At 37.9% G+C, this 27,259-nt stretch overlaps 1 protein-coding gene and 1 long non-coding RNA gene across 3 annotated transcripts in view; one reads left to right on the top strand and one right to left on the bottom strand.

The window, feature by feature from the left end:
* The window catches only part of LOC145520997 (uncharacterized), a 66,770-nt gene extending 61,689 nt beyond the window's left edge, over positions 1 to 5,081 (bottom strand). The window contains exon 1 of the long non-coding RNA XR_014064974.1: positions 4,927 to 5,081. This is a non-coding gene — a long non-coding RNA (uncharacterized LOC145520997). The remainder of the gene's footprint in view (positions 1 to 4,926) is intronic.
* Positions 5,082 to 5,114: 33 nt separating this feature from the next.
* SPACA1 (sperm acrosome associated 1) lies at positions 5,115 to 26,049 on the top strand. 2 transcript variants are annotated; one of them, XM_081528609.1, is made up of 7 exons: positions 5,115 to 5,432; positions 9,792 to 9,848; positions 16,023 to 16,124; positions 16,874 to 16,980; positions 17,967 to 18,102; positions 24,947 to 25,067; positions 25,805 to 26,049. In XM_081528609.1, the coding sequence occupies exons 1-7, from the start codon at positions 5,219 to 5,221 to the stop codon at positions 25,959 to 25,961; spliced, it is 894 nt and encodes a 297-aa protein (XP_081384735.1). In that variant the 5' UTR covers positions 5,115 to 5,218; the 3' UTR covers positions 25,962 to 26,049. The 2 variants fall into 2 exon arrangements, with proteins under 2 accessions (XP_081384735.1, XP_081384736.1); XM_081528610.1 differs by lacking the exon at positions 9,792 to 9,848 and having other exon boundaries at positions 5,115 to 5,438.
* Positions 26,050 to 27,259: the final 1,210 nt, after the last annotated feature.

Genomic DNA, 27,259 nt, shown 5'->3' with positions numbered 1-27,259 from the left:
GATATAAAGAAAGCTGAGCGCCGAAGAATTGATGCTTTTGAACTGTGGTGTTGGAGAAGACTCTTGAGAGTCCCTTGGACTGCAAGGAGATCCAACTTGTACATCCTAAAGGAAATCAGTCCTGAGTGTTCATTGGAAGGACTGATGTTGAAGCTGAAACTCCAATACTTTGGCCACCTGATGCGAAGAGCTGACTCATTTGAAAAGACCCTGATGCTGGGAAAGATTGAGGGCAGAAGGAGAAGGGAACGACAGAGGATGAGATGGTTGGATGGCATCACCAACTGAATGGACATGGGTTTGGGTAGACTCTGGCAGTTGGTGATGGACAGGGAGGCCTGGCATGCTGCGGTTCATGGGGTTGCAAAGAGTCGGACACAACTGAGCAACTGAACTGAACTGATGACTGACTCAGGATGTTTGGTAGAAACGAATGCAATACTGTAAAGCAAATATCCTTCAATTAAAAAAAAAAGAACCAAGAAAAAGAAGTGAAAAATAAACCCAAAGCAAGCAGAAGAAAAGAAATAACATATGAATAAAACTCAATGAAATTAAAGACAGAAAATAGGGAAAATTAATGAAACAAAAAGCTCTCTCTTTGAAAAGATCAATAAAATTGACAAACCTCTAGCAAGGCTGACAAAGGAAAAAGAGAAGACACAAATTATCAATATCAGGAATAAAACAAGGGGTGTCATTACAGATACTTTAGACACCAAAAAGATAAGGGAGTACTACAAAGAACTCTACACCTATAAATCTGACAACTTAGACAAAATGGACCAATTCCTCAAAAAGCACAAACTGCTAAAACTCACCCAACATAGAACAGATCATTTGAACAGCCTTACAATTATTAAGCAAATTGATTTTGTAATTAAAAAATTCTCTCCAAAGAAATTAGAGGCCCAAATGGGTTCACTGGAGAATTTTTCCACATGTTTAAAGAATTAATAGAAATTCTACACAATCTCTTCCAGAAAATAGAAAGGAAATACTTTGCAATTCACTTGGTGAAACCAGTTTAACCCTGATATCCTCCCCAAAATAAAAACTAGTACAGAAAAAGAAAACTAGAGACCAACATCCCAAAAGAATTCAACTTTAAAATATTTAACAAAATACTAGCAAATAGGATTTAGCATTATATAAAAAAGAACTATACATTATGATCCAGTAGATTTATTCCAGGGATGCAAAGCTGGTTCAATATTCAAAGATCAATCAACGTAATCCATCATATACACAAGCTAAAAAGAAGAAAAATCACATGATCATATAAATTGATGCAGAAAAAGCATTTAATGAAATTCAACATCTGTTCATGATATCACTCACAAAAAAATAGGAATAAGGATGACTGCCTCAACTTGTTAAGGAACATCTGCAAAAACCAATAGCTAACTATGCACTTTCCCTCCAAAGCTGGAAAAAAGGCAAAGAGGTCTGCTCTCACCACTTTGATGGAAGTTCTGGGCAGTGTAGGAAGACAATAAAAGGAGATAAAAGGCATTCATATTGGAAAGGAAGAAATAAAACCGTCCTTATTTACATATGACATGAGTGTGTGGAAAATTTTTTTAAAAAAGCTACACAAAATCTAGCACTAATAAGTGAATTTAGAAAGTTCGCTGGATACAAGATAAACATACAAAAGTCAATTGTATTTCTGCATACTTAATTTAAAATACAATATCATTTAAAATCACCCCAAAATAGAAAAATGCTAAGGTATAAATCTAACAAAATGTGTAAAACACACATGGTAAAAACAACCACATAAATAAATAATAATTGGAAAAAAATCATGAGCACAATTGGCAGATTCATATAGTGAAAATGTCAGTTCTCAAACTGATCAACAGGTTTAACATAATTCCTATCAAAATCATCAACATTTTTTGTAGATATAGGTAAATTATTTTAGAATTTATATGAAAAGGTAAAGGAACTAGAAAAGCTAAAAAACTTTTTTTAGAAAATAAAAGGAGTGGTGGAGAACAATCTACCCCACTTCAAGATGTATTACGTAGCTACAGTATCAGGACTCTGTAGTGTTGACAGAGGGAGACACGTAGATCAGCGGAACAGAACGAAGAACTCAGACACAGACTTGCAAATATGGCCAATCAATCTTTGACAGAGGAGCCAGTGCTATTCAAAGGAGGAAGAACGGCCTTTTTTAACAGACTAACCTGGAATAACTGGATATCCAAAGGCAAACCCTGCCCCCTCCAAAACCAAACCAAAACAAACAAACAAAAAAATCAAAGCCTCAGTACTTATACAAAAATGAACTCAAAATAGGTCATAGACTTAGATATAAACTGTAAAAAAAACATAGGAGAAAATCTTCAGGACAGGGATAGGCAAAGAGTTCTTAGACTTGACAGCAACAGCCAGATCAATCAATGGAAAACTGTTTAACTGGTCTTCCTTAAAGTTAAAGCTTTCACCCTGTGTTAGACTCCATGATGAGGTTGAAAAGACAAGCTACATACTCAGAGGAAATATTTTCAAACCACATATCCAACAGAGGACTAGTAGCTAGAACACATAATACACTTATCAAAATGGGTAAAAAATTTTTTTTTAAATTGACCATACCTATTGCTGGTGAGGATGCAGAAAAACTGGATCACTCACACATTGCTGGCAGGAATGTAAAATGGTATAGTTACTCATTTGCCCATGAAACAAACGTTTTTGTGTCTCAAGATCATGTCTTCTCACTTCGAACTTTCCTCATAATCTTGTGAGGTGCTATAATATTTATGGTATTTTAAATTATACAAAACATTATCATGGACTCCTTACTAATATCAATTTGAACTTTAATACTAACAATTCTTAGCAGTTCTTGTCTATTTTCAAAACTAGAAGCATTTTTGAAAGAAAAAATTCAAATAAAATTTTCATTTTTGTTTCAAGTAATCTAATTTTGGTACAAATAAGTGGGGCTGAAGATCCTCCTGTTAGGTTTCTCATTACTTGCTTAGCTGTTAGTTTGCTGAGGCTGGATGTATTGTTGTTGTCAGTTGTGTTTGACTCTTTGAGACCCCATGGACTGCAGCACACCAGGCTTCCCTGTCCTTCATTATTTCTTGGAGTTTGCTCAAACTCATGTCCATTGAGTCAATGATGCCTTTCAACCATCTCATCCTCTGTCGTCCCCTTCTCCTCCTGTCCCCAGTCCTTCTCAGCATCAGGATCTTTTCCAATGAGTTGGCTCTTCACATCAAGTGGCCAAAGTATTGGAGCTTCAGCATCAGTCTTTCCAATGAATATTCAGGACTGATTTCCTTTAGCATTCATTGGTTCAATCTTCTTGCAGTCCAAGGGAATCTCAAGAGTCTTCTCCAGCACCACAGTTCGAAAGCATCAATTCTTCAGCACTCAGCCTTCTTTATGGTCCAACTCTCACATCCATACATCTGGATGTATATATGTTCTAAAAGTCAGTTTATGTCTTAAGTTCACTCTGTAGTAGATGTAGTTGATTACTCTTCAGCCCATGTGTCACAGCAACTTAGACATTAAATCTCAAGGTAGGAGGTAACATCACATAGAAACATAACCAAAGGAGCTTTGTTTCAAATCCCATTTAGAAATCCATCAAACTATCTGTTCATTAATACTTCTTAATACCACATTGTAGCCACTAGATCAAATCAAATGTGGAATAATGAATTAACAAGATTTAAAAAAAATTTAACCCTAATTTGTTTTCAGTGCTTGAACTCTTGGACTACCCCACTGACTGCTTCTTTATTGTTAATTTTAAATTATATGAAATCACTCAGCATTGAATGAGCATTCAGGAAATGTAGTATGAGGCTCTGCATTGCAAATAATTTTCTGGGTGATCTTAGATAAGTCATTTAATCTCTCCAGTTCTTAATCACTTCATCTAAAAATGTGGAACTTGGACTGTTAGATTCTTTCTAAGCTTCTTTTCGACTCAAAAAGTCATTGAATCTCTTAAAGAAGTCTTAATTAGAGCTGATTTCTTGAAATTAAATCATCAATTAAAGGAACCTAACTGATTTCATTTCTTTCTATGACAAAACTGGACACACTGATACTAAATACCATCAGGAGGGTAGTGGGGAAGTTACACCTCTAATGTTTTCTACTGATTCAAGTGGGAATGCCAAGGTATTCTTGCTTCCAGTCCGATTCAATCTTAGTAAAAGACAGGAATCCTTGGGTTAAATCGACATGCGGATTAATGGATCACTGTCAGAGACTGACTTCTTAGTGCTCTATTATTAGCCTGTTGCCCTTTTAAACATTTTCGTTACTGATCTGAAGGAAACATTTTCCAAATCAAACTTGGGATAAATATATTAAGGTAACAAAATCAGCCCCTAAAAGAATCTCAATGAGATTTTAAAAATAGGCCAAAAGCACAAAGACAGACATTCACAAGGAACAAAGGTTACGTCCAATATTTGGCTCCAAAAACATCAGCTCTCCAAATACAGAATGGAGAAAACTAGTTTGACAATAGCTGCATCCTCCCCTCCCCTCCTTTCCCACGCCACCTGGCATTCTAGCTCAGCGAAGTCCCATGTGGAGCTGACAGCACTGCACAAAATCTTAAAACGTGAGTACATGCTTGAGGTTCATTAACAACAGTGTTCGGATCAGAGTGTGAAAGCGTAGCCCCTATATCCTCTACAAATCAAGCCTCGCCAGCAGATACGGATGAAGCTTGGGGCAACCTACTTGACAAGGCTTAACAAGATGAATCATTCTTGATACACACCGAATTGGATACTGTGCATAAGGAATCTGAAGCCAAGTCACAGGGAGCATACGCGAGGGTTCTAGTGAGTCTGGTTTAGAGACGAGACATCACCTTTCAGAAATACACACGGTGAGTAACAAATGCCACCCAGGACGCTTGGCGAAGCTCACCAACTGAGGAAGAGTGAGGGCGTGGCCCCGCCCGGTGCGCCGGCTTCTCCTGGAACGCCGGAAGGGGTGGGGCGTGGCCCGAGCGCCATCGGAAGTGGTCAACGGGGCAGCATGCTGGAGGCCTTGCGCGTGTTCTATGGGCTCTGCGCGATGGTGACGACCCGTGACGCCCCAGTGGTTGCCGGGGCACGGTGCAGGCGTTCGGAGTCTGGCGGCTCCTCTCTTTTACACACCTCTCGTCAGGAGCGGGCGGCTGCGACTGCGACTGGGGCAGCCGTCCGGGCCTAGAACCATGAGACGCGGGGGCGCGGGCTTCTCTGCTAGGCTGCTGCTGACAGTCGGCTGGTTGCTCCTGGCGGGCCTCCAGTCAACGTGCGGGATCAACGTCACCGCGATCCAGGATCCCAGCTTGCCCCACGAAGGCGAGGGCGAGCCGGGGGGCGATGAGGAGGCCGAGAATGACGGCGAGACGGGGAACGAGCCCCAGGCTGAGGCCGAGGATGATAGTGAGGGTGAGAGGCTCCCTGGCGGGGACCCAGACAGAGGCACCTGTTGAAGGCGACGCCTTCCCTGCTTTTGGAGGAAGATGAGAATTACCCAGGTTAACGTCTGTAGAGCGCTCTCTCGAAAGCAGCCCTGAATGTATACATTATTGCAAACTTAATGGCCCTGCAAAAAAGGATGCGCTAAATCTCCAAAACCTCAGCAAGATAAACAAGCTTATGTATAGAAATTGCTACTGAAATATTGCTAAATATTGCTCTGGACAAGGGAATAGATGCTTAATTTTTTAAGGGTAGGAGTCACAAAGTAACCTTCCACCCACTTGCAGTTATGATTTTTCTTTCCCGTTGTGTGTGTGTCGCTCAGTCGTGTCTAACTCTTTGCGACTCCATGGACTGTAGCCCACCAGACTCCTCTGTCCATGGAATTCTCCAGGCAGGAATACTGGAGTAGGTTGTCATTTCCTTCTCCAGGGCATCTTCTTGCTCTAGGGATGGAACTCAGCTCTTCTGCATTATAGGCGGAGTCTTTACCGTATGAGTCACCAAAGACTTTCCCTCTGTAGTGTTTTTTTTTTTTTTTTTTTTAGTGCAGATTGCCTGAAGTCTTCCTTTTCACATTTGCCCTTTGGATTGGAAACTCAAGGGAATTCCAAATTCCCTTCACTGTGACATATCTAGATAGACCAAGATGCCGACATAATAGCCCAGAAAACCTCTGTTAGCTTCATGCAGCCCCTCTGCAGTGTGATGGTATTTTAAGTTCACCTTCGAATCACAAAGGAAGGGTGGCAGTAGAAAACACCTATCAAGAGATCCAACTAGAGGCTTTGTTAAGTGATACACATTTTAAGGAAAGAAGACCAGCCTATATTTGATACAGAAATTTGCCTTATTTTCCTGGCTCATTAAGCAATAAAACTTGACAAGCTGGGATATTGATTAGTTAACTCACATGCTGGTAGGTAAAAGATCAGTTGCAGGTTTGCAGTCATCTAAAGGAGAATGATTCTCTTCCCTCTATAAATGACCCAGTTGAGATTCTTTTTAATATCCTTGGCAGTCTCCTGTCTCCTGTACATATAAAGTAGGTGATGTATTTATCAGCCATTCTTTTATATCCTGATGACAGTGACCCTCAGTGACAAAGAAATTGACTATCTGAGGTTAATGGTGTAATTGAGGTTTGTGTTACCTTGATAACATTACATGTAAGACAGCTTGGAGAGGTCCTCTACTTTGGAAATGTGAAAAGAGGACTAGGGTAGAAAAGAACGTTCTGAAGCATAGTTGCTTTTGTTTTGAAAGTAATTGAATTAACAGTATCAAACTGGTTAAGGGATAGTTGTAAAATGCTAGAATGTAGGCAGGTGATGGAGTTATAATGCCTTAGATTCCAGTTCAAATGTAGGCAAGTTATTCTCTCAGTTTCTCTGTTTCATCCTCTGAACTTCAGGGAGCCCTTGTACCATTTAATATATACAGTTCTATGTGCAGCTGTTTTTTTTCTGGGGAGAATGAGAATCCAGAACTTAATCCGAGATCTAAAAATTTCCAGAATCATTAATTAAAACTTGGTGAAGTCCCTTTTAACCCTCAGCGGACCAGTAAAAGCAATCATCATCATTTATGTACATATATAAAGCTTAAGGTATTTACAAGTAACTTGCAAACGTAAGAGTAAAGGGATAGTGAAAACAACTTATTTGCGATTATAAGTTGTTTGTAATAATAAGAATTTAAACCTGTAAAGCTCCAAATTTTTATTCTATATTTCTTGGTTTTGAAGAAATACATACCCTAATTGGGCAAAGTACTCTAATTGCAGCTGAATGCTCATCAGCTGTTATGCATGAATCTGGAATGTATCCATTCTGTAAATACTGATTCCAGATTTCAAGTACATCCCTAACAGATTCTAGTTTATCATTACTTTGGTTTCTTTTTGCACTGGCATTGTCAAAACACAGTACTTGTGAAATCTGTGAAGGCACATATTTTGTTCAAAAGAAGACTGCCATCTTGTTTTTTCCATAGTTTCAAAGATTTTCATTTTAGATTTATAAATGCCAATTAGAATGATTAGTCCAATGAATTTTATTCATTTCTACATAATCTGTTTTCTTTGATCACTTTTGTATACACACCTGCCATCATGATTTGTTCATTTACAAGTCTTATCAAGTAAATATTGGTATATGCTGCTGCTGCTGCTCGGAGAAGGCAATGGCACCCCACTCCAGTACTCTTGCCTCGAAACTCCCATGGATGGAGGAGCCTGGTAGGCTGCAGTCCATGGGGTCGCTAAGAGTCGGACACGACTGAGTGACTTCACTTTCGCTTTTCCCTTTCATGCACTGGAGAAGGAAATGGCAACCCACTCCAGCATTCTTGCCTGGAGAATCCCAGGGACGGCGGAGCCTGGTGGGCTGCCGTCTATGGGGTCGCACAGAGTCGGACATGACTGAAGTGACTTAGCAGCAGCAGCAGTACTCATTTGCATACTCTTGTTTTCTGTTCTTAAGATTTGGCTTTTAATTTGTATTTCCTAATGTACCAGCAGAACGTATCCAAGCATTTCAAGCAAAAATGTCAATTCAGAATCGATCATCGTGATAGTCCAATTTCACAAAGTCAATATTAATTTACTTGTATATTCATCAAGTATAAATTACTGTATATTCAAGGCACTGTATTTGGTGCTTATAAGTATAGAAGTGTTTATGAAAAATTGTAATAATCAAAATAGGAAAAAAATCCTAGACTTACATGAAATTAGTAATTACAAAATGAATGAATGAAGTGTGAGTGAGGTTATATCTTAGGCATGTTTAGAAGGCTAAACGATATAGAACATGCTTGCATATACGAAGCTGTGGTACATATACACAATGGAATATTACTCAGCCATTAAAAAAATACATTTGAATCGGTTCTACTGAGATGGATGAAACTGGAGCCCATTATACGGAGTGAAGTAAGCCAGAAAGAAAAACAACAATACAGTATACTGATGCATATATATGGAATTTGAAAGATGGTAATGATAACCCTATATGCGGGACAGAATAAGAGACACAGATGCATGGAACAATTTTATGGACTCTGAGGGAGAAGGTGAGGGTGGGACATTCTGGGAGAATAGCATTGAAACATGTATATTATCGTATGTGAAACAGAACACCATTCCATGTTCGATGCATGAGACAAGGGCTCAGGGCCGGGGCAATGGGATGACCCAGAGGGATGGGATGGGGAGGGAGGTGGGTGGGGGGTCCAGGAAGGGGAACACATGTAAACCCATGGCTGATTCATGTCAATGTATGGCAAAAACTATTACAATATTGTAAAGTAATTAGCCCCCAACTAAAATAAATAAATTTATAAAATTAAAAAAAAATAAAAAATAAAAAAGAACATGCTTGCATATACGTTATCACATTTAATTCTTACAATAATATCAGTGAGATAGGTTCTCCTTTCCAAATTTTACAGAGGGGTTAATTAGGCCTGACTCAGTTTACGGAATTTGTCCAAACTCAGAATAGCTGATTAGTAGTAGAAGTAGCAATTTGGACTCCAATTTTGATGTATTTTCCCATGTAATAAATGTTGCCTCACAACATCATGCCTTTTAAAAATTACCTTGTAGCACCTCATTTAATATTTATTTTTATTGAGATTTTAGTCCTAATGTGAGTTAGCAAGAGTTGGTTATATACAGCTAGTAGAATTCATGTCAAATTGCAGAACAATTAGAAAAAGAGAAACATGAGACTTAAAACCAGTACTTTTTGACTACTCAAATACTTGTATATTCCTTGATCACCCTGCTAAATAAAATGTTGAAATAAATTCTTAGGAATAACTTACCATCTTAACCTGAGAATGAGTAGAACCAATTTATAACATAATTTTAATGAATACTTAGCATGAAGGCTTCTTTTTGCATAGAAATAATACATTCAAAATTTTTTGGAAAGTAGAGAATAGAAAAAATTGGGCCCTATAATTGGCAGGCTTTTTTTTTTTTTTTGTATTTTTTTCTGACCTTCTATATAACTTTTAACTCACCATATATTAAACTGATGAAAAGCATTATTTTTAAAATTATGTACAGGTTTAAATATAAATCTTTGTAAGGTATTTCCTAATTTAATTCTTTAAAGGTTTAGCTTTCTTTTGATTTAAACAGGAATAGAAGATGTACTAGTAATGGCATTGCTTTTCTGATTTAATATGATTTTTTAAATATCTGCTTCCCTTATGATCAGTGCTTATCTCCTCCATCTCCAAGTAAGAGTTTTTCACTTAGAAAAGTTTCCCTATGATTAAATAATGTATTTTTGCATTTATTTTTAGTTTCAAATAAGACGATAGTCAAAGAAGTAGAATTTGGAATGTGCACCGTTACATGTGGTAAGTAACAAAGAGCAGATAAATAATATTGTAGTGGGGGATGGGGGGACAAAGTGTACTATCATGCATCTCTCTCTGATTTCTGTTTGTAACTGTGATTTACACACAAAACTCAAACTGATTGCTTTCTAAGAGAGGATATTTTCAGTTCATAACCTCTAAGTCTTATTTTAAGCGAGCTCTGTAATATATACATATTATTATTTTGTGGGGGGGGGTGCAGATTAACTGCTTTCACAAGAGTAAAACTTTATCTCAGAGGTTTGGAAGATTAAAGATCTTCTGATGCATCTCACAGATGTCTTCCACATACTGTGTTGGCAAATCTATCGAAAGCTTTGCTTTTTTAAATAATCTATTCTAAATTCTACAGTTTTCCATTTTATATGTCATGTCTTAGAAAAAAAAGGTATTGGCTTTGTGGGGAAAATAATATTCAAAGACTGTGATTTATTTTGATCATTCCGTGGATAGAAATTGGACGTAAAATCTCTTATATAAGGATTGAATTAACACTACATGTGCTGTAATAAGATGGTGAGTGCTTAGTTGTGTCGGACTCTTTAGTGACCCCATGCGTTATAGCCCAGCAGGCTCCTCTGTCCATGGGATTTCTGAGGTAAGAATACTGGAGTGGGTTGCCATTTCCTTCTCCAGGGGATCTTCCCAACCCAGGGATCAAACCTGCATCTCCTACATCTCTTGCGTTGGCTGGTGAATTCTTTACCATTGTACCACCTCAAACTTTAAAGTGTTCACCATACGTGCCTGAAGAGCTTGTTAAAACACAGATTGTGAGTCCTACTTCAAAATTTCTGACTCACTTAGGCCTTCAATGAGGTCTAAGAATTTGTATTTCTCAAGTGAGTTCACAAATGAAGCTGATGCTGCTTTTTAAAAGACCATCTTTTGAGAACCACTATACACTAATATGCTAAGAAGACAGTAGATAATTCACAGTGTAATTAAGTTTATTCTAAATAGAGTCTGCCTTGGGAAAAGATAGTGACAGAAGGGAAGAACAAAAACCAGAGGGGAAGAAATCAAAGTCCATGAAGATACAGATCAAAACAATATGTATTTTTTTATTATTATAGCTAAATTGTTTTTATTTGAGATAAAGTCTTAAAAATAATGCTAAAATAGACTTAACAAAATTTACACTTTTAACCATTTTTTAAATGTATGTTTTAATGACATTAAGCACACTCATATTGTCATGCAATCATTATTGCAGTCCACTCCCAACTTTTTCATCATCCCAAACTGAAACCTCTATATCAGTTAAACACTAATTTCCCACTTACCCCAATCCCTTGCAACAATTATTCTACTTACTGTCTCTTGAGATAGTTTTAAACCTGTTTTTTGCCTTAATTTCTTCGTCAGTCAGTCAGAGATGAGAGGAATATGTGTAATAATTTTGTGTTTATTCATTTGCAATTTATATTTTTATTCTGCTTACTTGCAAAATTCTTACAGAGAATGATTTTTATGACAATTCTAATAATTGGTATTGTCCTACTCTTTAAAGATGTGCTTCAGAAATTATCTATCTTTATTCAATAAATTTGAGCTTCCCTAATGGCTCAGATGATAAAGGATCCGTCTGCAATGTGGGAGATCCAGGTTGGATCTCTGGGTTAGGAAGATCTCTTGGAGGAGGGCATGGCAACCCACTCCAGTTTTCTTGCCTGGAGAATCCCATGGACAGAGGAGCCTGGCGGGCTACAGTCCCTGGGATTGCAAAGAGTCGGATACAACTGAGCGACTAACACACATTCAACAAATTATTTTTTGTTTTCTGCATTTTAAGTTTTTGCCTACTATGTGCCAGGTATTATTATAGGTGTTAGAATATAGCAGTGAACAAAGCAATGGAAACTCTCTGCCTTTAAGGAATATATATTTTTAGTAGGGTCAAAGAGATACATAATGTAAAACATGTAATATGTCAGATGGTGGTAAGTTCTAAAAATAAACCATAAAAGGCAATATTTCACATCTATAATATTTTAACTATTAAAAATATTTTCAATCTGTAAAAATTATTTAAAAGAAAAAAATGCTTTAGTAAAAATTCTGTTGAACTCCCAAAACAATATTTTAGCATTCAAAAAGTTTTCTTTTCTTGGAACACATAAGCATGTTTTTAAGTATTGACTTATGTGTCACATCTACACACATCATGGCAATGAAATCTATTTGGCTAAATAAATAAATACATAAAATACCTGCTTGGAAAATATTTATGCATTTCAGAATAAGACTATCCCCCTAGAGAAGTTATTATTCAAAAATTTAAGTGGAGCCATTCTGCAGCCATTCTTAAGAATCTCGTTTAATCAAAAGAGACCTTTCCCCATCCACCTTCCCTCTCCTTATCTCGTATGGAGGACTCTCTGGTTTGCTTCTCAAAGTTTGGTCCACAGGCTAGCTGCATCAGCATAGCCTGAGAGCTTGTGAGAAATTCAGAACCTCAGGACCTACTGCAGACCTACTTACTGCATCATAATTTGCACGTTAGTATATCTCAGGTGTTTTGCATGCACTCTGAAGATTGAAACACTCTCTTATAAGCCATCTCTTACATTATAAGCCAAGAGATTATAAGCCATCTCTTGTATTATAAGCCAAGCTCTATACAGTCAACAAAAATAAGACCGAGAGCTGACTGTGGCTCAGATCATGAACTCCTTATTGCCAAATTCAGACTTAAATTGAAGAAAGTAGGGAAAACCACTAGACCATTTAGGTATGACCTAAATCAAATCCCTTACAATTATATAGTGGAAGTGACAGGTAGATTCAAGGGATTAGATCTAATAGAGTGCCTTAAGAACTCTGGATGGAGGTTCATGACATTGTCCAGGAGACTGTGATCAAAGCCATCCCCAAGAAAAAGAAAAGCAAAAAGGCAAAATGGTTGTCTGAGGAGGCCTTAAAAATAGCTGAGAAAAGAAGAGAAGTGAAAGGCAAAGGAAAAAAGGAAAGATATACCCATCTGAATGCAGAGTTCCAAAGAATAGCAAGAAGAGATAAGAAAGCCTTCCTCAGTGATCAATGCAAAGAAATAGAGGAAAATGATAGAACAGGAAAGACTAGATATCTCTTCAAGAGAATTAGAGATACCAATGGAACATTTCATGCAAAGATGGGCACAATAAAGGACAGAAATGACATGGACCTAACAGCAGAAGATATTAAGAAGAGGTGGCAAGAATACACAGAAGAACTATACAAAAAAGATCTTAATGACCCAGATAACCACAATGGTGTGATCACTCACCTAGAGCCAGAAATCCTGGAATGCGAAGTCAAATGGACCTTAGGAAGCATCACTATGAACAAAGCTAGTGGAGGTGATAAAATTCCAACTGAGCTATTTCAAATCCTAAAAGCTGATGCTGTGAAAGTGCTGTACTCAATATGCTAGCAAATTTAGAAAACTCAGCAGTGGCCACAGGACTGGAAAAGGTCAGTTTTCATTCCAATGCCAAAGAAACGCAATGTCAAAGAATGTTCAAACTACTGCACAATTGCACTTCTCTCACACGCTAGCAAAGAAATGCTCAAAATTCTCCAAGCTAGGTTTCAGCAGTACGTGAACCAAGAACTTCAAGATGTTCAAGCTGGATTTAGAAAAGGCAGAGGAACCAGAGATCAAATTGCGAACATCCGTTGGATCATAGAAAAAGCAAGAGAATTCCAGAAAAACATCTACTTCTGCTTCATTGACTATGCCAAAGCCTTTGACTGTGTTGGAAAATTCTTAAGAGATGGGAATACCAGACCACCTTACCTGCCTCCCGAGAAACCTGTGTGCAGGTCAAAAGCAACAGTTAGACCCGGACATGAAACAAAGGACTGGTTCCAAATTGGGAAAGCAGTACGTCAAGGCTGTATATTGTTACCTTGCTTATTTAACTTATATGCAGAATCTATCATGCAAAATGCTGGGCTGGATGAAGCATAAGGTAGAATCAGGATTACAGAGAGAAGTATCAAAAACTTCAGATATGCAGATGACACCATGGTTATGGCCGAAAGCAAGGAACTAAAGACTTGCCTCTTAATGAAAGTGAAAGAGGAGAGTGAAAAAGCTGGCTTAAAACTCAACATTGGAAAAACTAAGATCATGGCATAGGGTCCCATCACTTCATGGCAAATATATGGGGAAACAATGGAAAGAGTGACAGACTTTATTTTCTTGGGCTCCAAAATTACTACATATGACTGCAGCCATGAAATTAAAAGATGCTTGCTCCTTGGAAGAAAAGCCATGACCAACCTAGAGAGTGAAAGTGAAAGTTGCTCAGTCATGTCTGACTCTTTGCAATCCCATGGACTATACAGTCCATGAAATTATCCAGGCCAGAATACTGAAGTGGGTAACCTTTCCCTTCTTGAGGGGATCTTCCCAACCCATGGATCAAACCCAGGTCTCCTGCCTTGCAGGCGGATTCCTTACCAGCTGAGCCACAAGGGAACCCCAACTATGACCAACCTAGACAGTATATTAAAAAGCAGAGACATGACTTTGCTGACAAAGGTCCATTTAGTCAAAGCTATGTTTTTTCCGGTAGACATATATGGATGTGAAAGTTGGACCATAAAGAAAGCTGAGTGCCTAGCAACTGATGATTTTGAACTGTGGTGTTGAAGACTCTTGAGAGTCCCTTGGACTGCAAGGAGATTCAGCCCGTCCGTCCTAAAAGAAATCAGTCCTGAATGTTCATTGGAAGGACTGATGTTGAAACTGAAACTCCAATACTTTGTGAAGAACTGACTCATTAGAAAAGACCCTGATGCTGGGAAAGATTGAAGGCGGGAGGAGAAGGGGATGACAGAGGATGAGATGGTTGGATGGCATCACCAACTCAACGGACATGAGTTTGAGCAAGGTCTGGGAGTTGGTGATGGGCAGGGAAACCTGGCATGCTGCAGTCCATGGGGTCACAAAGAGTCAGAAATGACTGAGTGGCTGAAGCCATCTCTAGACTTCAGCTTACCCTTGTCTTAAGAATGGGTTGTATGATTAACATCTTACAGGGACTGAAAGAAGGAACCTGGTAGGAAGAATATCAAGATGGACTACTCCTTAGCCTGTGACGGCACAGTCTTATCACAGGACATGTTTGGCAGGTCACTGAACCAGCTTTTAACCAGCTTTTATCATCTCTCTCACTTCTGGTGTTGGTAGGGCAAACTCTGTGGAGATCTGAGATGGGTCAGTAAAGACTTGATTTCTTATGAAATGTGTGGCAGTTCTAACAAGAGTTATCTCTTTGGAAATGGAGGTTTGATCGTTAAGTCTATCTTGATAAATTTAATACAGAGATTTTTACCAGTCTAGATGTTAAAAAACATCATTTATGTTACAATGTAATTTTTGTAATTTCCTCTGCAAGCTCCAACTTCCCCCATTCCAAAGTTCCATGGTCAAATAAATTTGGAAGATCCTGTGTGTTAACTGTTTTTCTACTATTTCTGTAGTAGACTTTATTAGCTGTAATAAGCACATTTTATACATCTCTAAAAAGGAAAAATACTATCATTCTTGATATGCTGTCAATTCTAAAATGCATTCTGATCTCAAAAATGTTAGAATGTAAAACTTTTGCATCTTTGATCAATGAAAGTTGACACATAATAGTATATTCATTTACTAGCATATTAAAAGGTCCTCTAAAATTCTGAGGAGTTTCATTTCATTTTAATTTAATGTATAATTTCCAAATGTAGATAATCATGGAATCTTTTTTATTATGTTATCAACCAGAGGAACTAGTGTCTCATGTGACTTATTTTGGAAAATGCTCTTTTATGAAGTAATTCAAAATGCTTGTGCTCGTGCTCAGTCACTTCAGTTGTATCCAACTCTTTTTTGACCTCATGGACTGTAGCCCACCAGGCTCCTCTCCAGGCAAGAATACTGGAGTGGGTAACCATTCCCTTCTGCAGGGGATCTTTCTGACTCAGGGATCAAACCCAGGTCTCCTGCGTTGTAGGTTGATTCTTTACCTGCTGACCATCTCTAAATGTTATTACCCTGAATTTAGGAATTTAATTTCTGAAATTAGGAGAAAAGTTTCAAAATGACCTAGGTGGAAAAGTAAAATGACCCTGGAATTCTTTTTTTTTTTTAACATTTGCCAATTTCTTTTATCAAAGGTATCGGTATTAGAGAAGTTATATTGACAAGCGGATGCCCTGGTGGTGAATCCAAGTGTATCGTACGAGTGGAAGAATGTCGTGGACCAGTAGATTGTGGCTGTGAGTTGGACTTTATACTGGAGGGAGACTGATGAGGAAGTGTTTACTCTGGGGACATATCCTTAACCTCAGTTTGCCTTGAGTGGAGGGAGATGACCAAAATGATATACTGACAGGAAATCATAAGAAAACTTCAAATTCCACTTCTCCAGACAGTTAATAGGTCTTTCTACTTTTCTTTACATTTTTTCAGTCGTGTCTAAATTTAACATACATTCTCTCTAGTACACTGGAACCTTACTGCACTCAGGTTTGTGGTTGAAACTATCCTCCAGAGAAATGCTTTTGACCTTTTGGTTGTGACAGTCTTTCAGTAGATTGGTAAGCTCTACATTGGGAATTTTGAGAGCCTTTCTTTTATCAAACTTCACTAGTCTGAGGTTTCATTGTCTCTAAGCCAGAAAGAGGTGGACAGGGGCAGGGTTGTCCCTAACCAGAAAATTGGCAGCCACTAGTAAGTATATCTCAAAGTTTAATAGATCACTAAGTAGTTCGCCCTTAACTGTCTCTTCTCTATAGTTTATTTTGCTAAAAGAACAGACAGGTATGGTGTTTACTTGCCTCTTCAGTGACTTTATCATTGCATCCATGATGACTCTCTGCTCCTCTACAGTCAGACTTCCAGTAATAAGTTTACTAACTTCCAGAGTGTAATTTCTTTTAAAATTGGAGGTGACTTTTAAAAGTAGTATTGTGTATAAAGCTGTTCACAAGGCCCATTGGTATATATGTATGTAATTTTTTTTCAGGGGGTAGACCAATTTCAGAAAGCCTTGAACATGTTAGGCTTGCATGTGTTCATACATCTCCTGAAAACCGTTTCAAATATATTTGGAGACTTCTAAGGCCAGACCAGGTGAGTAATGGAATGTATGTAATTTGGTGCTTTCCAGTGAGTGATAAGATTTGTTTCCCAGTGCTTGATGACTCTCAGAGTACTTTCTCTTCAAAGGCAGTTTGCAAAAATGAAGTAAAAATCATACAACTTTATTATTATTGTGATTTAAATTTTTTTTAAATTTCTTAAAAAATTAAAGGGCTAAAACTGTAGGGCTAAAACTTTATATATGTCTTAGGGCCAGCTATTATCAGAACTTAGAAGCATCTATTTTATATAAAGTGTTCTATTTTGGAAGCAAGGTTTTCATTTGTATGTATAATACTTTTGTAATGATAACAGTAGCTAACGTTGGTTGAGGGCTTATTAAATGCCAGATATACACCAACTGCTAGAGTTTCTTTTACTCATATAACAATCTATGAGGTAATTCACATCATTATACCCATTTTGCAGATAAGTACAGTTGTTGCTCAGTATCCTCAGGGAATTGATTCCAGGACCCCTTCAGACACCAGAATCAGAGATGCTCAATTTTCTTATATAACATAGTGTAGTATTTGCATATAACAGATACTTCCTTCCATATACTTTAAATCATCTCTAGATTATTGATAATATAATGTAAATGCTGTATAAGTATTTGTAAATGCAATATAAATGCCAAGTAAAGAGTTACTGTGCAACCAATTCAAGTTTTGCTTTTTGGAACTTTCTGGAAATTTTTTTTTCTGAGTATTTTTAATCTATAGTTTGTTGAATCTGCTGATGTGGAGCCCAAAGATATGGAGGACCAGCTGTAGCTGAGATGCAGAGAATAACTCGCTCTGATTTACACAGGCAGGAAGTTGGTACTTGTTCTGTCTGACTTTAAAATACATGTGCGTAATTAATTACTGTCCTAGACTGAGAGAAAGTGACTCTTATTTTGTTATAAGAAATAAATTATTTTTTGATCTTAGGTTTTCATGAAGAATATTGATATCTTTTTTTTTTTTAAATAGCAAGCCATTATACTTGCAAATGATTCAGCAATCCTTGAGGTTCAAAGGGATGCTTACCCCAAGGCTTTTGAGTGTGAAACGTTGGATAATAATGAAATAGTAGCATCTATTAGATTCACAATCTATACGACGACTGGTAAGTACCCAGCAACATTTTGACTTGCTTGTATCTCAAACTTCAGAGAGCATCAGAATCACATAATGGTCTTGTTGAAACACAGATGACTAGCCCAGCTCCCGTAGTTTCTGCATCTGTAGATCTTGAGTAAGGCTGGCACAAAAATTTCCATTTTTGACAAGTTCCTAGTTGCTGTTGGTCCAGAGATCACATTTTGGGAACCACTAATTTTATACCATTAAGACTTTTCTACAAGGTAGTGTGGGTTTCCCTGGTGGCTCAGATGATAAAGATTGCCCGCAATGCGGGAGACCCAGGTTTGATCCCTGGGTTGGGACGATTCCCTGGAGAAGGAAATGGCTATCCCCTCCAGTATCCTTGCCTGGAGAATTCCATGGACAGAGGAGCCTGGGGGCTACAGTCCATGGGGTTGCAAAGAGTCAGACACGACTGAGCGACTATCACTTCACTTCCCTTCATTTTTATTTTCACAAAGTAGAGTCAGATGTACCTCACTTTGGGAAACTGGTGTATTCCTGAAGAATTCCCAAAGGGCAGTCCTTTAATTTGAATTATATTCTTACTTTTACTTCTTTCACAGAGGCAAAAATGAATACATAGAATTCTTACAGATGTGTAACAAAAATTTGGGCATGACAACCCACTCTAGTATTCTTGCCTGGAGAATCCTATGGTCAGAGGAGCCTGGTGGGCTACAGTCCATAGGATCGCAGAGTCGGACACGACTGAAACAACTTAGCACAGCACACAAAATAAGATTAAGAAATATTATGTGAAAATGTATCTTTTAAAAAATTACTCATTTGAAGAAATTTTTTTATAAAATAGTAATGCAGTCTTCAATAAATGTCACAAAAGGCAAATCTTAACCTGAGCATAATTTTCTGTGTTAGAAACTGCTTCCTTTGCAGAAAGGGTCCATGTGCATGTCTTTTCAATTTAAACTATGATGTCTTCTATCTCCAAATAATTATTTCCTTTTGTTGAGCTGCTCTTAACCATTTTTATTGTTGTCATTGCTGTTGTTGGGGGTGTGGGAGATTTGGTCACAAGTTCTTTTGAGGCTCCAGTCAAGGCTCAGGAGACTTTTCCAAGAAAAATACCCACATATACAAATATGGTAAAAGTTACCTGTAATTTCACAAGATTTTGTGGATTTCTTGAGGCTATTTCTCAATCCCAAGTAAAGAACTTAAGCTGCAGTCTAAAGATACCATGAAATGTAACACCCTTTATTTAACTGGAAACAAGCTGAGGTATTTGGAGGTGATTTAAAAAAATAAACTGTAAACTTTCTTTGATGTATTGTTCAGTGTCCTCAAAAAAAAATCTTTACAGTGAAAGCTAATAACCATAGTCTTGTATTAGAATATACTGCTGCTGCTAAGTCACTTCAGTCGTGTCCGATTCTGTGCGACCCCATAGACGGCAGCCCACCAGGCTCCGCCGTCCCTGGGATTCTCCAGGCAAGAACACTGGAGTGGGTTGCCATTTCCTTCTCCAGTGCATGAAAGGGAAAAGTGAAAGTGAAGTCGCTCAGTCGTGTCCGACTCTTAGCGACCCCATGGACTGTATAGCCTACCAGGCTCCTCCGTCCATGGGATTCTCCAGGCAAGAGTACTGGAGTGGGGTGCCATTGCCTTCTCCGATTGGGATATACTAGGTATTATTAAAAGAATAATGTCAATAAAAGGCAAAAAAGGACCAAACATCATCAACTAATAAAGATCTCAGTGAGTCACAGTTCAGGCTATTAAAGGTTTCGAGAGCCTTTCTCAGTTCGTGTCCCCCAGCTTGGTCCTTGTTAGGACTGCTTAGCTCTTCCTGTAGTGGTTAGCTCTTCCTGTGATTCAAAGGCAACAGGTGTAAGCTAAGGACTGGGGCACAGTCCCCAAGGTCAGCAAGTGAGACAAGTTGACTTTTCTCTCTTGTAGCTGTCCAGGACTGGTGGGGTGGCTGTGCCATCTCAGCACATGCACTGGTTAGATGACAAAATGTTTCCAGAAAATGTTGGTATCTGTTAGTTGCTTTTAAAAAGGACAATTGGGTATACTGCTGTGACAGACCCTTTTGGCTGTTTTAGACGTCAGACAAATGTTTTGGCTATAAATGTCCTCACAGTATGGTACTGGCTCAAAACAAATACATGATTGAAATATTTTCAGGGTAGATACGGTTTAATTAATGAAAATGCCCCATGCATTCCCTCATATGACAGATTTTTCACTTCCACAATAATTGTCTTTTATAGTTAGGCATTATTTTGATTGAATCATGTCCCCCTAAAAAGATATTTTCAAGTCCAAACTCTGGGAACTTAAGAGTGTGATGGTGTCTGGAAATAGGATTGTTGTAGATGTAATTAATTCAGTTAAGACACGATCTTACATACTAGAGAAGAGTGGGCTTTTAATCCAGTTTACCTGGTGTCCTCATGAGAAGAGGGAAATCTGGGCACAGAAACACAGAATGTGAGAGAGGAGAATACGTGAAGACTCAAAGACACACGGGGAGAAGACAGCCATGTGAAGACGGACACAGAAACTGGAGTTACGCTGTCACAAACCAAGGAACATCTGGGGCTCCCAGAGCCTGGAAGAGTAAAGGAAGGATCCTTCCCAGAGCCACTGGCGAGCGCATGGCCTTCCCAATGCCTGGTATTCAAACATTCATCCTCCAAAACTGTGACATAACAGGTATTTCTGTTGTTTTTAAGTCCCCTAGTTAGTGGTACTTTATTATGGTGGCCCTCAAAAACTAATACAATCATAAGCTTAGTTTTTCTAAAATTTAAGAGCATCAAAATGCAGTCTGTTTTTCATTAGAAAATTTCAACAGAAATGGAAACTATTTTTTATTAGACATAAAAGTACTCTAAAGGACCCTTGCAAGAAGACTACCATTAAAATGAATCAGAATCTTGATACCTCTCATTTTCCATCTCTCTTGACTAGTATTTCAGGGTAGTGGATAAATGGAAAGAAATTTTGCATTTCTTCCCCTCAACTTTTAATCCTAAAAGTTTTTGTTTGTTTGTTTGAGCTTTAAATTCCACTGCTTCTATAAGTCTAAAATTATCAAAAGTTAAAAACTTTTTAAATTTAACAATGTTAGAATATAAATATGATATAAATTGGCTTCCCTGGTGGCTCAGTCAGTAAAGAGTCTGCCTGCAACACAGGAGACCTGGATTCGATCCCTGAGTTGGGAAGATCCCCTGGAGAAGGGAATGGCAACCCACTCCAGTATTCTTGCCTGGAAAATTCCATGGACAGAGGAGCCTGGCGGGCTACAGTCCATGGGGTCACAAAGAGTCAGACATGACTGAGTGACTAACTTTTAACTTTTTTAAATTGTTTGTCATACTTGGAAGTATTTAGTGAGATTACTAAATTGAGTTTATAGCTCTTGAACTACTAAGAAAAATGGAAAATTATACTTCATAGTGTTTAAAGAATAGAAAGAAAATCAAGATGAATAAGCAGTTGAGATTGCCCGAGTAGGAGACCCAGTCTGTTAGAGTGTTGTGCGTGTGTGCAGTCAGTCGTGTTCAACTCTTCATGGCTCCATGTACAGTAGCCTGCTGGGCTTCTCTGTCCATGGGATTCTCCAGGCAAGGATACTAGAGTGGGTTGCCATTTCCTTCTCCAGGGGATCTTCTTGACCCAGGGATCAAACTTGCGAATCTTGCATCTCCTGCATAGGCAGGCAGATTCTTCACCACTAGTACCACCTGGGAAGCCTCTGTTAGAGTGGTACTCATCAAAATTAAAATATTAAAATAGATAAAACGTAGCTTTCACAAATCATTAAATCTCCCTGGATGTTGGTTTACTTATCTGTATAAAAGTTGTATCAGATGATCTTTCTGGACCTTCCCCACATGAATCTTTTATGAGTCTATGATTTAGGGACCAGGAAGAGCCATAAGAAAGGTATATAATTCACAAAGTAAGTAATATTTGCTATAAATTGCATTTTTATCAGCTTACAATGTAGCAGTGTTATAATACATATGGTAGACTTGTTTTGTCTCCTTAATAAGGAAGAGCAGACAGATATGGGACAGAATGCTGATTTAAAAGTGATGTTTGGATATTAAGACATATACAAAAATTAGAGATGTGTTACAGTCCTAAGTGTATTAATAAAAGCTAAAATCATCAAGCTTAAAAATGAAAACATAAAAGAGTATCTGTATGATTCAGGAGTAAGCAAGGCTTCCCATTTAGATATGACAAAAACCAGTCACCAGAAAAGGAAATATTGATAAATTAGGCTTCATAAAATTTAAAACTCCATATTCCAAAAATGGTATTGGGAAAATTTGACAGCCACATGCAAAAGAATGAAAGACGGTCACTATCTTACACTGTACACAGAAATAAACTCAAAATGGACTAAAGAGTTGAACATAAGACCTAAAATCATAAAATTCCTAGGAAAAAAAACATAGGCAGTAACCTTATTGATATAGGTCTTAGTGATGTTTTTGTAGATTTAACTGCAGAGACAAGGGAAACAAAAGCAAAAATAAACAATGGGACTACTTCAAACTAAAAAGCTTCTGCATAGCAAAGGAAACCATCATCAAAACAAAAAGACTGCTTACAGAATGGGAGGAGACATTTGTACATGGTATCTCTGATGAGGCGTTAATAGGCCAGAATGTATAAGGAACTCACAGTAATCAACATATAAAAAAAAAAAACAACCTGATAAAACCAGGCAGAGGATCTGAACAGACATTTTTTTTTCCAAAGAAGACATAGAGATAGCAGATGCATACAAATATGCTTGACATCACCAGTTGGGGAAATGTAAATCAAAACCACAGATACTACCTTATACCTATTAGAATGATTGTTATCAAAAAGACGAAAAATAGCAAATGTTGTAGAGGAGGTGGAGAAAAGGGAACCCATGTACACTGTTGGTGCAGTCACTATGAAAAGCAGTATGCTGCTGCTGCTGCTAAGTCGCTTCAGTCGTGTCCGACTCTGTGCGACCCCCGAGACGGCCGCCCACCAGGCTCCCCCGTCCCTGGGATTCTCCAGGCAAGAACACTGGAGTGGGTTGCCATTTCCTTCTCCAAGGCATGAAAGTGAAAAGTGAAAGTGAAGTCGCTCAGTCGTGTCCGACTCCTAGCGACCCCATGGACTGCAGCCCACCAGGCTCCTCCGTCCATGGGATTGGATCTTCAAAAAATTAAGAATAATACTACCATAGGACACAGCTTTTCCGCTTTTGTATATTTATCCAAAGAACATAACACTAATTCAAAAAGACATATGTACCTCTATGTTCTCTGAACCATTATTTATAATAGTCAAGATATAGAAGCCACCTAACTGTCCATTGATGGACAAATGGATAAAGAAGATGTTTTATATATATACACATATATATGTGTTGTGTGTGCGTGTGTATACACACACATACACAAAATAGAATACTGCTCAGCCAGAAAATGAATGAAATCCTGACATTTGCAACAACATGGATGGACCTTGAAGGTATTGCTAAGTGAAGTAAAGTCAGATGGAGAAAGACAGATACAAAGATTTCACTCATATGTTGAATTTAAAAAAATAAATAAAACAGAAACACACTCATGGATACAGAGAACCAGATTATTGGTTGCCAGAGGGAAAGGGGGTTTAGGGTAGGTGAAATGAATGATGGAGGAGAGGCAACTTTATGGTGGTGGATAGTAACTAGACTTGTGGTGGGAGTCACCGTATATAGATATCAAATCATAATACTGTACACCTGAAACTTACATTAAAACATTTAAAACTTCAGCTCTTTGAAAGGAATCACTAGAGAAATGAAAAGATAAGATCCAGGAAAAGAATTTAATAAACCATGTATAGCAAGTATGATCAGTTTGGGAAAAGATCCTGTAATTTCTTAGAAAACTAAGCATACTTCTAACCCTATGACCCAGCAGTTCCACTCATAGGTATTTATCCAAGAGAAGTGCAAGTGTGTGTTCACAGAATGACTTGTATAAGAATGTTCATAGCAGTTTATTTATAATAACCCCAAACTGAAACAGTGTGGGTGTCCATCCGGAGACTGAATAATTGAGGCGTACTACCCAGTAATAAAAAAGAAAAAACTATTGATACATGCAACAATTATGATTGAATCTCTAAAACATTATACTGAGTTAAAAAGCCTTACCCAAAAGAAAGTATAATGAATGTTTCCATTCCTATGAAATTCTAGATCAGGCAGAACCAATCTATGTGGAAAAGAAAATCAGGACAGCAGTTGTGCCTGAAGGTTTGGGCAGGGATTTACTGGGAGGGGCTCAAGGAAACTTTCTGGGGTAGAGTAATTCTGTGTGTTTTTAGGGATTTGAATTACATATGTGTGTTTGCATTTGCCATAACTAAATAAATAACATATTTAAGATTGTTGTTCAATTCAGGGTCCATACATTTTACCTCAAAAGAAAAAATATAAACAAATATTGAACTCTAGTTAATGATATTCTCTTGAATTCTGTAAGAAGTGTGCAGACATTAGCAAATTATCTTGAAATGCGTCAAAAAAATAAGGTGGATCAGTGGATTGATAGAAGGATAGTTAAAATGTTGATGGTAGTGTCTAGGTGGTGAAAATGCAGGATGTTTATTGTCAGATTCTTGGAACCTTTCTGCGTGTTTGTAAAGAACGTTTCTAACTTGCAGAGAAAGTTCGTTAACACTTTCCACTAATTCTTCCTGTATATTTCTAGAGTTTTTTTCCAAATATAAAGTTCCCATTTAGATGTTCATTTCCTTTTTTTTTTCCAGTGGTAATAATCATCACTGTGTATTTTTTTCTCTAGAATTACAGATGAAAAGAGCAAGCCGACCAGACACTGATGCAGTCCTAGTTTTTGTGCTGACCATAGGAGTTATTATCTGCATATTTGTGATCTTTATACTGATCTTCATAATTATAAACTGGTAGGTGAAGAACTGCAACTAAACCATCACCCTTGATAAAAAATCTGCTTGTCTGCCCCTCCCTGTCCAGTGAATCTAAGGCTCTGTCCATTATGCTTCTCATGCAGATTTCAAGACTGTCCAACTCTCTTCATCCCTCCTGAGATAATCCTGGTTCAAGCTACCTGATCTCATGACTTGATCCCCAGCCATGAGAAAACTTTTAAATGCAGTTTTCACAATTTTATATAGTAGTTGTTAAAGCAAAAAGTTTATTGAATTAATATTTGTGTTGTCTAGTTGAAAATAATCACAACTTTAAAATGTGGTTATTATAAACAACTAGTTCATCATTTGAGGTATTTCTAATACCTACATGAGTATCACCCCCTGGTACATCTGAGGGCTCATCTACTATCACAATGCAGCTGATGCGCTGCAAAATAAAAATAAATCCTTACTAAGGAGGCACTTCTGTGGGTTTCCCTGGTGGCTTAGCAGAATCCATCTGCCAATGCAGGAGACCTGGGTTCAACCCTGGGTGGGGAAGATCCCTCAGAGAAGGAAATGACATGCCATTCCAGTATTCTTACCAGGGTTATCCCATGGACAGAGGAGCCTGGCAGGCTACAGTCCATGGGGTTGCAGAGTTAGACACGACTTAGTGGCTGAACAACAACAGGGAGGCGCTTCTATATATAGAAAACTAAAGTTTTAGTTTTCATTTCAAAAAATATTAAAAAATTTTTTTCTTCCAGGACGGCAGTCAAAGATTTCTGGGGGGCAAAGACCTCAACAACTGAGATACAGTCTGAGCTGGGTTCAATGAGATACAAAGATTCAACTTCTCTTGACCAGTCACCAACAGAAATACCTGGACATGAAGATGATGCTTTAAGTGAATGGAATGAATGATGCATGGATGATGTATAACAAACCAAAGGAGATTAGAGCATATCAGATTCATTATTATAAAAATAAAATATATAGTTACATACTTTAACAGTATTGTAAGTGATTTGTTATAGTCTGAAGGTAATGCAATATGAGAAGGGACTTTTTTAATCAGTGCATCTTGGTGGTGCAGTTATCAAAAATTTTTAAATTTGTTCTCAACATTTACCATTTCAGATAATCACTTTATCTAGAGGTACGTACACAAAATCTTTTAAATACATTTTTAATCACTTTGATCACTTCTAAGATGATTTGCCTGTTCTGTCCTCAACAAGAAAAAAAAACCGTATAGAAGATACCTTGCATGTTAGACCTTCTCACTGGGAGCACTGGATTGATCTTGCTTAAAGCAAACCAAATTTTCACATCCCTGAAGGGCAGGAGACATGCAAAGCATCACTTTTAAGACATAAAATAATAATAATAATGAAAACAACTGACACTTAGTAGCTACTATGTGCCAAGCATTGCTCAAAGCATTTTACATGTATTAAGCCATTTAACTAGGATTACATATAGAAAGCGGAGAAGGCAATGGCACCCCACTCCAGTACTCTTGCCTGGAAAATCCCATGGATGGAGGAGCCTGGTAGGCTGCAGTCCATGGGGTCGTGAAGAGTTGGACACGACTGAGCGACTTCACTTCCACTTTTCACTTTCATGCATTGGAGCAGGAAATGGCAACCCGCTCCAGTGTTCTTGCCTGGAGAATCCCAGGGACGGCGGAGCCTTGGTGGGCTGCCGTCTATGGGGTCGCACAGAGTTGGACACGACTGAAGCAACTTAGCAGCATATAGAAAGAGTATATAACAAAGAACTAAGAAGGAACTTGGGGATGGCTGAGTAAATGATGAGAATTTAACATGCCCTGTAATTTATAGAAACAGTGAATTAAGGAGTTTTGCATGGCTACTGATAAGTGCCTTCATTGTGTTTGGAATGCAGGTGGTAACATCTCAAAACTTATCTCAATGCCATCGCTGCCTTCTTGTGGTTAACCGCTGCTGTGTCATTAACCGATACAGTTGTGATCAACTATCAACCAAGATACTAAGACATTAGATAATTTGATATGGTAGACTTCATCAGAAATTAATTTTCAGAGGCTATGATAGTAAGTACAAAATACACTTAATTTTTTGTCTGAATTGTATGCCAACTTTATTGAAATTATGGAATTTGTTAACTCTGCGCATCTATGAAGAAGACATTATGAATGGACATTTATGGTATACCTCCCCCTGGTAGGTTAGACG

The sequence above is a fragment of the Giraffa tippelskirchi genome, chromosome 9 (assembly GCF_054371585.1).
Source record: "Giraffa tippelskirchi isolate mGirTip1 chromosome 9, T2T-mGirTip1v1.2.pri, whole genome shotgun sequence".
In the NCBI taxonomy this organism is placed as follows: domain Eukaryota; kingdom Metazoa; phylum Chordata; class Mammalia; order Artiodactyla; family Giraffidae; genus Giraffa; species Giraffa tippelskirchi.
This window is presented reverse-complemented; position numbering and strand designations above follow the sequence as displayed.